General features: G+C 44.3%; 1 protein-coding gene across 1 annotated transcript in view; it reads right to left on the reverse strand.

Annotated features, from left to right (window-relative positions):
• The window catches only part of LOC135524788 (lisH domain-containing protein ARMC9), a 93,578-nt gene that overhangs the window by 17,462 nt on the left and 63,589 nt on the right, over positions 1-12,527 (reverse strand). Inside the window, 1 exon segment of the mRNA XM_064952608.1 lies at positions 5,580-5,673. Coding sequence (XP_064808680.1) covers positions 5,580-5,673 — 94 coding nt within the window.

The raw sequence follows: 12,527 nt of genomic DNA on the forward strand, positions 1-12,527 counted from the left end.
TATCTTGTCGGACAATGATCTCAAATCATGCCAATAATTGTTAATTCTTTGATTCCTTAATTAAACAGGCGGCTTGGATTTCAGACACTCTCAGGGCAGTTGGCATTGGTCCGTTGAATATGATCCATCTGTCATCATAATGAACCTTACTGTGATTTGATAGGCCACTGAACAAGACAATGGAAAGATTCCATTTCACTAAGGCCTCCAGGTATCGTATTTGACTCGTAATCCCAGCCTCTGATTCCATCCCTTTAAAAATGGGTTGTGGTGTTGGATGCCTGGTAGAAATATCAATCAACACTCTCCTGTGTGTCTGTGTTACTTGTTATTCCACAGAGAATGTGAGACAAATCCCGAGTGGCCGAAGATAATTCCTGATCCATCACTGTTATAAATCATCATCACAACACAATCATAGGAATTATAAACTGGCCCCTATGAGTGGCTAGTAGAGCATAACGGACCCCATGTCTCAGCAAGAAACTGTGGCTTTGATACCCCAGTCGAACCAAAATGGAGTCCACAAAAGTAGCAACCTCTGCACCACAATGGAGACAAAATAAAGTCCTATAGAACAGCAATGCCCCCCCCTGCAATAAAGTCACAGTTACAATCGATACCACTTAATTTTCTACCTAGAGAGAGGAAACTGCCCTCCATGCAGGCAGAGTGTTGAAGTGAAGGCATTTTTTTACATTAGCCCTAGGCATTCCTGGGGAGCAGAGTGCTTGATTTAAGTGGCATTTCCTCGGCTCATTACACGCGGGGAGACACAGAAGTCAAGCTCCTGTGGGATTTGGACACAAAAAAAGGGCTGACTGAATGAGCCCCTTTGTTGACTGCTCGTTTAAACGCATGTCACACACCGCCTGGCTAGTGCGAAGTCACAGATTAGTATTAAGTTCCCCGGCAACAAAAACAAAAAAGGGGAACTAACAAAGAGACACTGACAACAACCAAAACAAAACAGGTTGGGTTTAAGGAGTGGTTCTGAAAGACACTCATTCGACTATCCACTGAAAGTTGACTAGCAATAACTAGGACCTAAAAGACACCCGCCATGAGACCCACTAAATTTGCCCAAGAAGAGGCAAACAAAAGAAAAACGCCACACCGAACTTAAAGACAGGAAGCAAACCAAACAGTGGAGCTCAATGAAAACAGGGACGGTCAGATAAAGGATTGTTTGTGTAGAAATCAAATAGGGAGAGACAACTAAAGGAGTTAACCCTCCACATCTTTCAAGACAACTGGAGCACTGGGCCAGCCACTCTTAAATATCCCCTGGGCCAGCCACTCTTAAATATCCCCCTGGGCCAGCCACTCTTAAATATCCCCTGGGCCAGTCACTCTTAAATATCCCCTGGGCCAGCCACTCTTAAATATCCCCTGGGCCAGCCACTCTTAAATATCCCCTGGGCCAGCCACTCTTAAATATCCCCTGGGCCAGCCACTCTTAAATATCCCCTGGGCCAGCCACTCTTAAATATCCCCTGGGCCAGCCACTCTTAAATATCCCCTGGGCCAGCCACTCTTAAATATCCCCCTGGGCCAGCCACCCCTGGGCCAGCCACTCTTAAATATCCCCTGGGCCAGCCACTCTTAAATATCCCCTGGGCCAGCCACTCTTAAATATCCCCTGGGCCAGCCACTCTTAAATATCCCCCTGGGCCAGCCACTCTTAAATATCCCCTGGGCCAGCCACTCTTAAATATCCACCTGGGCCAGCCACTCTTAAATATCCACCTGGGCCAGCCACTCTTAAATATCCCCTGGGCCAGCCACTCTTAAATATCCCCTGGGCCAGCCACTCTTAAATATCCCCTGGGCCAGCCACTCTTAAATATCCCCTGGGCCAGCCACTCTTAAATATCCCCTGGGCCAGCCACTCTTAAATATCCCCTGGGCCAGCCACTCTTAAATATCCCCTGGGCCAGCCACTCTTAAATATCCCCCTGGGCCAGCCACTCTTAAATATCCCCTGGGCCAGGGCCACTCTTAAATAAATATCCCCACTCTTAAATATCCCCTGGGCCAGCCACTCTTAAATATCCCCCTGGGCCAGCCACTCTTAAATATCCCCCTGGGCCAGCCACTCTTAAATATCCCCTGGGCCAGCCACTCTTAAATATCCCCTGGGCCAGCCACTCTTAAATATCCCCTGGGCCAGCCACTCTTAAATATCCCCTGGGCCAGTCACTCTTAAATATCCCCTGGGCCAGCCACTCTTAAATATCCCCTGGGCCAGCCACTCTTAAATATCCCCTGGGCCAGCCACTCTTAAATATCCCCTGGGCCAGCCACTCTTAAATATCCCCCTGGGCCAGCCACTCTTAAATATCCCCTGGGCCAGCCACTCTTAAATATCCCCTGGGCCAGCCACTCTTAAATATCCCCTGGGCCAGCCACTCTTAAATATCCCCTGGGCCAGCCACTCTTAAATATCCCCTGGGCCAGCCACTCTTAAATATCCCCTGGGCCAGCCACTCTTAAATATCCCCTGGGCCAGCCACTCTTAAATATCCCCTGGGCCCACTGGGCCAGCCACTCTTAAATATCCCCTGGGCCAGCCACTCTTAAATATCCCCTGGGCCAGCCACTCTTAAATATCCCCACTGGGCCAGCCACTCTTAAATATCCCCTGGGCCAGCCACTCTTAAATATCCCCTGGGCCAGCCACTCTTAAATATCCCCCAGCCACTGGGCCAGCCACTCTTAAATATCCCCCAGCCACTCTTAAATATCCCCTGGGCCAGCCACTCTATAAATATCCCCTGGGCCAGCCACTCTTAAATATCCTTAAATATCCCCTGGGCCAGCCACTCTTAAATATCCCCTGGGCCAGCCACTCTTAAATATCCCCCAGTCACTGGCCCAGCCACTCTTAAATATCCCCTGCCACACTCTTAAATATCCCCTGGGCCAGCCACTCTTAAATATCCCCTGGGCCAGCCACTCTTAAATATCCCCCTGGGCCAGTCACTCTTAAATATCCCCTGGGCCAGCCACTCTTAAATATCCCCTGGGCCAGCCACTCTGTAAATATCCCCTGGGCCAGTCACTCTTAAATATCCCCTGGGCCAGCCACTCTTAAATATCCCCTGGGCCAGTCACTCTTAAATATCACCTGGGCCAGCCACTCTTAAATATCCCCTGGGCCAGCCACTCTTAAATATCCCCTGGGCCAGCACAGGTGTAACGCATACTGACTAACAAGGTGCCATCAAACGGTGCGCTCCAATTGCTAATGTGCTAATGTCCAACCTCGAAATATAAATGGAAAACCCAAAGCCTGTAACATTAGTGTAGTCCCCCCCCCTTCCTCCCTGCCTTCTCTGACTCAAGCCCTCAGTCCTTCTCTCTTCTACTGTCTGTCGTTCCCTCCTTTCCACTGCTTGCTCTGGTCTCATTGCTCTCAACACTGCTAGTCCTATATCCTCTCTGTGTCTCTCTCTCTCTCTGTCTCTCTCTCTCTGTGTCTCTCTGTCTCTGTGTCTCTCTGTCTCTGTGTCTCTCTGTGTCTCTCTGTCTCTCTCTCTGTAAAAGAAGGGAGGAGAAACTGTAAAAGGAGAGGGAGAAACTGTAAAAGAAAGAGAGAGGGAGAAACTGTAAAAGAAAGAGAGAGGGAGAGACTGTAAAAGGAGAGGGAGAGACTGTAAAAGGAGAGGGAGAGACTGTAAAAGGAGAGGAGAGACTGTAAAAGGAAGGGAGAGACTGTAAAAGGAGAGGGAGAGACTGTAAAAGGAGAGGGAGAGACTGTAAAAGAGAGGAGAGTAAAAGGAGAGGGAGAGACTAAAAGGAAGGGAGAGACTGTAAAAGGAGAGAGACTGTAAAAGAAAGAGTGAGGGAGAGACTGTAAAAGGAAGGAGAGACTGTAAAAAAGGAGAGGAGAGACTGTAAAAGGAGAGGAGAGACTGTAAAAGGAGAGGAGAGACTGTAAAAGGAGAGGAGAGACTGTAAAAGAGGAGAGACTGTAAAAGGAGGGAGAGACTGTAAAAGGAGAAAAGGAGAGGACTGTAAAAGAAAGAGAGAGAGACTGTAAAAGAGACTAAAAGGAGAGGGAGAGACTGTAAAAGGAGAGGAGAGACTGTAAAAGGAGAGGAGAGACTGTAAAAGGAGAGGGAGACTGTAAAAGGAGAGGGAGAGACTGTAAAAGGAGAGGGAGAGACTGTAAAAGAAAGAGAGGAGAGGGAGAGACTGTAAAAGGAGAGGAGAGACTGTAAAAGAAAGAGAGAGGGAGAGACTGTAAAAGGAGAGGGAGAGACTGTAAAAGGAGAGGAGAGACTGTAAAAGAAAGAGTGAGGGAGAGACTGTAAAAGGAGAGGGAGAGACTAAAAGGAGATGGAGAGACTGTAAAAGAAAGAGAGAGGGAGAGACTGTAAAAGGTGAGGGAGAGACTGTAAAAGGAGAGGAGAGACTGTAAAAGAAAGAGAGAGGGAGAGACTGTAAAAGGAGAGGGAGAGACTGTAAAAGGAGAGGGAGAGACTGTAAAAGGAGAGGAGAGACTGTAAAAGAAAGAGGGAGAGACTGTAAAAGGAGAGGAGAGACTGTAAAAGGAGAGGAGAGACTGTAAAAGGAGAGGGAGAGACTGTAAAAGGAGAGGAGAGACTGTAAAAGAAAGAGGGAGAGACTGTAAAAGGAGAGGGAGAGACTGTAAAAGGGAGAGACTAAAAGGAGAGAGAGACTGTAAAAGGAGAGGGAGAGACTGTAAAATGAGACTGTAAAAGAAAGAGAGGAGAGACTGTAAAAGAGAGAGGGAGAGACTGTAAAAGGAGAGGGAGAGACTGTAAAAGGAGAGGAGAGACTGTAAAAGGAGAGGAGAGACTGTAAAAGGAGAGGAGAGACTGTAAAAGGAGAGGGAGAGACTGTAAAAGGAGAGGGAGAGACTGTAAAAGGAGAGGGAGAGACTGTAAAAGGAGAGGGAGAGACTGTAAAAGAAAGAGAGGGAGAGACTGTAAAAGAAAGAGAGGGGAGAGACTGTAAAAGGAGAGGAGAGAAAAGGAGAGGGAGAGACTGTAAAAGAAAGAGAGGGAGAGAGACTGTAAAAGGAGAGACTGTAAAAGAAAGAGAGACTGTAAAAGAAAGACTGTAAAAGGAGGGAGAGACTGTAAAAGAAAGAGAGGGAGAGACGAAAAGAAAGAGAGAGGGAGAGAGACAGAGCGGGAGAAAGAAGGAGTGATAGAGAGAAAATCTGTCCAGGCATTCCAGTACTGACATGTCACTCTCAGCAAAGAATGTCACACTCTGTCACGTGATCCTCCCTCTCCTACAGTCTGACACAGCTAAAGGGGGCCAGGGCACCACTAGTGTGCGTGTGTGAGAGAGAGAAAGTGTATAAACATGAGTGTGTGGGATGTACCATATGTAACTATAAGTGCTGTTTATGTGTAAATGAGTGCATGTAAGTAATGTTATTGTAAGTTGATACATTAGTGTGCCTGTGCCTGTGTGTGTGTGTGTGTGTGTGTGTGTGTGCCTGTGTGTGTGTGTGTGTGTGTGTGTGTGTGTGTGTGTGTGTGTGTGTGTGTGTGTGTGTGTGTGTGTGTGTGTGTGTGTGTGTGTGTGTGTGTGTTCACCTGGCAGAGTGTCCGTTGCGCTCCTCCCCCTCCTGGGCTCTTCGTCCTTCATATGACCCACCAGACTCCTGGGACGAACGGCCACACTCTGAGTCTGTGTGTAAGCAGAGAGATAGAGAGATAGAGACAGAGAGAGAGAGAGAGAGAGAGAGAGAGAGAGAGAGAGAGAATGTCATCCTGTAAGAAACATGGTATAGAGACGGACCCACTGGTTGCCCTCTAGATTACAGAGAGCTGGTAGTCCTATCCACCAAACTACCAGGCGTGAAACATGGTATAGAGGAGACGGACCCACTGGTTGCCCTCTAGATTACAGAGAGCTGGCAGTCCTATCCACCAAACTACCAGGCGTGAAACATGGTATAGAGGAGACGGACCCACTGGTTGCCCTCTAGATTACAGAGAGCTGGCAGTCCTATCCACCAAACTACCAGGCGTGAAACGGGGAAGGGACTCAGGGGGTATGCTAATTTGGTATAGAGCAGACCTAACTCACTCGATTAAATTAATCAAAACAGAAACATTTTACATTTGGCTAGAAATTCAAAAGGAAATTATCTTCACAGAGAAAAAGTCCTCCTGTGTGCCACCTATATCCCCCCCATATTTTAATGAAGACAGCTTCTCCATCCTGGAGGGGTAAATCAATAATTTCCAGGCCCAGGGACATGTACCAGTCTGTGGCGACCTAAATGCCAGAACCGGACAAGAACCTGACACCCTCAGCACACAGGAGGACAAACACCTGCCTGCAGGTGACAGCATTCCCTCCCCCATATGCCCCCCTTGGCACAAGTATGACAACATAACCAACAAAAACAGGTCACAACTCCTGCAGCTCTATCGCACGCAGGGTATGTACATAGTTAATGGTAGGCTTCGAGGGGACTCCTATGGTAGGTACACCTATAGCTCATCTCTTGGCAGTAGTACTGTAGACTACTTTATCACTGACCTCAACCAAGAGTCTATCAGAGCGTTCAAAGTCAGCCCACTGACGCCTCTATCAGATCACAGCAAAATTACAGTCTACTTGAACAAAGCAATACTCAATCATGAGGCATCAAAGCCAAAGGAACTGAGTAATATAAAAAAAATGCTACAGATGGAAGGAATGTAGTGTGGAAACCTACCAAAAAACATTTAGGCAACAACAAATTCAATCCTTTTTGGACAACTTCCTGGACAAAATGTTCCACTGTAATAGTGAAGGTGTAAACTTGGCAGTAGAAAACATTAACAGTATAGTTGACCTCTCAGGTTCCCTATAAAATCAAAAAATGTCAAACAGAAAACTGAAGAAAATGAACAACAATGACAAATGGTTTGATGAAAAATGCAAAAAACTAACAACGAAATTGAGAAGTCTATGCCTTCACTATGGTGAATCACTAAAATAATACAGTACACTACGAAAAAAGAAAGAACAGCACATCAGAAATCAGCTTAAGAATCCATAGACTAACCCACTTCTGGGAAAATTGGAAAACACTTAAACAACAACACAAAGAATTATATATCCAAAATGGAGATGTATGGGTAAACCCCTTCTCCAATCTTTTTGGCTCTATAACAAAGACCAAACAGCAAAAACATATGCATGATCAAATAGAAATCTTAGAATCAACTATTAAAGACTACCAGAACCAACTGGATTCTCCAATTACCTTGAATGAACTACAGGACAAAATAAAAACCCTCCAACCCAAAAAAACATGTGGTGTTGATGGTATCCTCAATGAAACTGGGAAAATCCTCTACATCAATGTACTGAGCAAATGTCAAATTGGCTTTTTACCAAATTATCATATGACAGACCACGTATTCACCCTGCAAACCCTAACTGACAAACAAACAAACCAAAACAAAGGCAAAGTCTTCTCACACATTGCTGATTTCAAAAAAGCCTTTGACTCAATTTGTCATGAGGGTCTGCTATACCAATGGATGGAAAGTGGTGTTAGGGGAAAAACATACGACATTACAAAATCCATGAACACAAACAACAAGTGTGCGGTTAAAATTGGCAAAAAACACACATATTTCTTCCCACAGGGCTGTGGGGTGAGACAGGGATACAGTTTAAGCCCCACCCACTTCAAAATATATATCAACAAATTGGCGAGGGCACTAGAACAGTCTGCAGCACCCGGCCTCACCCTACTAGAATCTGAGTTCAAATGTCTACTGTTTGCTGATGAACTGATGCTTCTGTCACCAACTAAGGAGGGCCTACAGCAGCACCTAGATCTTCTGCACAGATTCTGCCAGTGCTGGGCCCTGACAGTAAATCTCAGTAAGACCAAAATAATGGTGTTCCAAAAAAGGTCCAGTCACCAGGACCACAAATACAAATTCCATCTAGACACTGTTGCCCTAGAGCACACAAAAAACTATACATACCTAGGCCTAAACATCAGAACCACAGGTAACTTCCACAAAGCTATGAATGATCTGAGAGACAAGGCAAGAAGGGCATTATATGCCATCAAAAGGAACATAAAATTCGACATACCAATTGGGATCTGGCTAAAAATACTTGAATCATTTATAGAAGCCATCGCCCTTTACGGTTGTGAGGTCTGGGGTCCGCTCACCAACCAAGAATTCACAAAACGGGACAAACACCAAATTGAGACTCTGCATGCAGAATTAGGACGATAGCCGCTTGTCATGACGTGGCCCTATCTGGGTATAGTGCGTGGCATCCCTCGCTCTCCCTCCTACACCCAGGTTATGTTATCTCAGGTCGTAAATTCCTGGAGGAGACTCTCCTCATGGCCAGGCAGTATAGAGAGAGAGAGAGAGTTTCACAGTAGAACAAAGGAACTTCTTCTACATCACAGAACTTGAGAACTGAACAATATCCATGTTTTGGAGAATGTGTAAACGGTCGGTGGAGAAGCCAGCTACGACCCAGTCCGTTTTGTTTCATGTTTGTGACCTCATGAAAGACAATACGGCCACATTACCATAACTCTGTTTTTACAGGTGCCTCCATTATGAGGTTTGCGTCTAATTATTGTATAAAATGAGTATGAGTAAAGATGAAACTATTTGTGAAATGACGTAATAATGTTACTGTGAGAGAATTGTATTCCCTTTAAAGTTTAACTAAGTCATTGGCCCGCCTCCACGAGCACAGACATGATCTGGCTCATGGGACAGCCCTTTTCTACTGTTACGAATAAAAACCCCACCTGAAGAAATCCTCTTCAGACCATGCTGACCTCAGACAGCAAAGGTTTGAGTAGAGGCCACAAAAACATCAGTCTAAGTTAAGGTTGTAATGGTTGTTGAATTCCTAACCATACCACGTGGAGCATTGGATAAATGATGGGAAATGGTTAAACTCTGAGACTATCGATCACGACAGAATAAGAGCAAATCTTAGATACTAATTACTAGTCTGTAGCTAGAAATTATGTCAACCTGGGATGCAAGGACCGACAACCGCCGACACATCTATTCTATAAGAACATTTATGAATGGTACTCTGAAGTATCCATTCTAACCACAACATACTTCAGGGAAGCAGAGAGAGAGAGACGCGCTGATGAACTTTCGAACAGAAAGACGGATGATTCAGACAGACGAACAGAGATCACGACGACAAACTGAGCGTAAATATGTATTGATTGCAATTATTCCGGAATGAGTGAGCGTTCGTGTGCAAAGGATTAGCTTTTCAATTAATATAATTATCAACTGTGCCGTGACTCTTTTGTCATTCCTGCCCTTCTCAGACCACACCCACTTCTCAGACCACACCCACTTCCCTTTGTCCACCAAGCCGTCATATGGGCTAAGCCCACTAGGGAACCTCCCCTATCATTTCCCTGTAACCATATCTACTGTGTTGTTTGTTTATGCATTTCTGTGATTATTTAGTTAGTTAGTAAATTAATGATTAAGACAAGTGGTGTATGGATGATTCATAGTAAAGGCTGGGTTCGTCCAGATAACCAACAACTTACGATGTTTGGAATGAGACTAACATGAGGTAAAGAATAATTCATTAATTAGAAGACTAATTGATCAGATATTAAAATATCTGTAGAGTTATATTAGGAAAATTATAACTTTGTAATCTGAAGATTTTCCTTGGTGCCCCGACTTCCTAGTTAATTACATTTACATGATTAGTTTAATCGCGTAATAATAATTACAGAGAATTGATTTGATAAAATAACACTCACTTTAATGGTGCCAACGACACGACATGCTAATGATCAAAATCCAGAAAAGAGTAATCCATAACAAAGTCTACAATCACCTACAGAGACATGAACCTGGAGACCTGGCTTTCAAGAGAAGACAGGCTATGTGCACAATGCCCACAAAATGAGGTGGAAACTGAGCTGCACTTCCTAACCTCCTGCCAAATGTATGACCATAGAGACATATATTTCCCTCAGATTACACAGATCCACAAAGAATTTGAAAACAAACCTGATTTTGATAAACTCCCATATCTACTGGGTGAAATACCACAGTGTGCCATCACAGCAGCAAGATTTGTGACCTGTTGCCATAAGAAAAGGGAAACCAGTAAAGAACAAACACCATTGTAAATACAACCCATATTTATGTTTATTTATTTTCCCTTTTGTACTTTAACCATTTGCACACCGTTACAACACTGACTATATACATAATATGACATTTGTAATGTCTTTATTCTTTTAGAACTTCTGTGACCCTAACACCCTAGCACCTAACATTTCTTTTATAAAAAAAATGAGCTCTCCTCTACCTAGAGGAGGTTGGTGGGAGGAGCTATAGGAGGACGGGGTCAAGGTAAAGGCTGGAATAGAATTGATGGAATGGAACCAAGCACGTCAGACACATGGGAAACAACGACTCCATTCCACTGATTCCATTCCAGCCGTTACAATGATCCCATCCCTCCTATAGCTCCTCTGTCCGTATGCTGAATGATTATTTTACACCATGTCTTTTGCCTGATTTTGATAGGTTTCTGCTTGTAATTTCCGACATTTTGGTAGGATGTACGGTTAGTCAACTTGTCTATAATTAGCTTCTCTGATGTTACTCCAGAACAGGGGTTTCCTAAAGTCGGTCCTGGGACCCCCCCCCCCCCTTGCACCAACAGTGCATTCGGAAAGTATTCAGACCCCTTGACTTTTTCCACATTTTGTTATGTTACAGCCTTAATATGAAAGTGATTTAATAGTTTTCCCCCTCATCAACCGACACACAATACCCAATAATGACAAAAGAAAAAAACAGGATTGTAGAATATTTATTTATTTATTTTTTAATAAGGAAATATCTTATTTACATAAGTATTAAGACACTTTGCTCTTAGACTTGAAATTGAGCTCAGCTGCATCCTGTTTCCGTTGATCATCCTTGAGATGTTACTACAATTTAATTAGAGACCACCTGTGGTAAATTCAATTAATTAGACATGATTTGGAAAGGCACGCACCTGTCCATACAAGTTCCCACAGTTGACAGTGCGCATGTCCGAGCAAAAACAAAGCCATGAGGTCAAAGGAATTGTCCGTAGAGCTCCGGGACAGGATTGTGTTCAGGCACAGATCTGGGGAAGGGAATCAAAACATTTCTGCAGTATTGAAGGTCCCCAAGAACACAGTGGCCTCCATCAATCTTAAATGGAAGAAGTTTGGAAACACCAAGACTCTTCCTAGATTTGGCCTCCCGGCCAAACTGAGCAATCGGGGGAAACAGGACTTGGTCAGGGAGGTGACTGAAAACTCGGTGGTCACTGACAGAGCTCCAGAGTTCCTCTGAAGAGATGAGAATAACTGTGCAGCGACGCTCCCCATCCAACCTGACAGAGCTTAAGAGGATCTGCAGAAAAGAATGGGAGAAACTCCCTAAATACAGGTGTGCCAAGCTTGTAGCGTCATACCCAAGAAGACTCAAGGCCGTAATCGCTACAAGGAAATGTACTTCCTAAATATGATTAGGCTATAGTAGACTATATTATCTCTAAATAAATATTGATCACCCATATTTGTCTCGGTGTGAAAATCGTCCCAGTCCTAAAATGTAGGCTTTAAAACATTCAGCAAGAATCATTTCAAGTCTCACCAACTTTGCTCTATTTCCAACCACGTCTGTAATACCACAGCAACACTGACAGCTTAATGAGCCGTGTGAAAAACTCTGGTAATTTAACCTACAGTATTTCTTAGTTTGTTTTTAATGCGTTTTGATATTGCCTATAGGGTGGAAAATTACTGGGACCATGGCTAACAAGTGAGTTGCGTCACATACGCCTAAAACCAGTACGTGCAGACAGAAGCCGGTGGGTGTGGGCCGGACAGAAAGCCAAAGGGTGGGGGCTCGATAGAAAGTCAACATTATTTTCCAGCACTGAACCCTGATTGGTCCTGTAAGTCGCTGTGGATAAGCTCTGGTAAATGTGTCTGTGGGTGGCACTAACTCTGACGAGTCATTTTGAACTGCCGATTTCTAAGGAATCGCCCTGTCGGACATCACATCAAAAGAAATTAAAAACTAAAACATGAGACGGTGAAGTAGCAGCAGCAGGAAATGAAATCCCCCTACAACGACAAGGAACAATTCTTGGAAATATACGCTCTTAGAAAAAAGGGTTCCAAAAGGGCTGTCCCCATTGCAGACCCCTTTTTGGTTCCATGTAGAACCCACTGTGGAAAGGGTTCTACATGGAACTAAAAAGGGTTTTTCAAAAGGTTCTCCTATAGGGACTGCCAAAGAACCCCATAAGGTACTAGAAAGCACCTTTTTTTCTAAGAGTGTACTGCAAGGTACCAGGTCATCTTTTTATAGCAAGGTGCAAAGAGTTTAAAGCGAATGTATCCCATTGGTAATCTACTACAATGAAACATTTAAATGAAAGAGAAGCATCTTGTTATTTCTAGAATATCCTTTATCAGTAAAGTCGATGGCTCACTCTCACTCGCTTAAAAA

The sequence above is a fragment of the Oncorhynchus masou genome, chromosome 31, assembly GCF_036934945.1.
Source record: "Oncorhynchus masou masou isolate Uvic2021 chromosome 31, UVic_Omas_1.1, whole genome shotgun sequence".
Classification (NCBI taxonomy): Eukaryota; Metazoa; Chordata; class Actinopteri; order Salmoniformes; family Salmonidae; genus Oncorhynchus; species Oncorhynchus masou.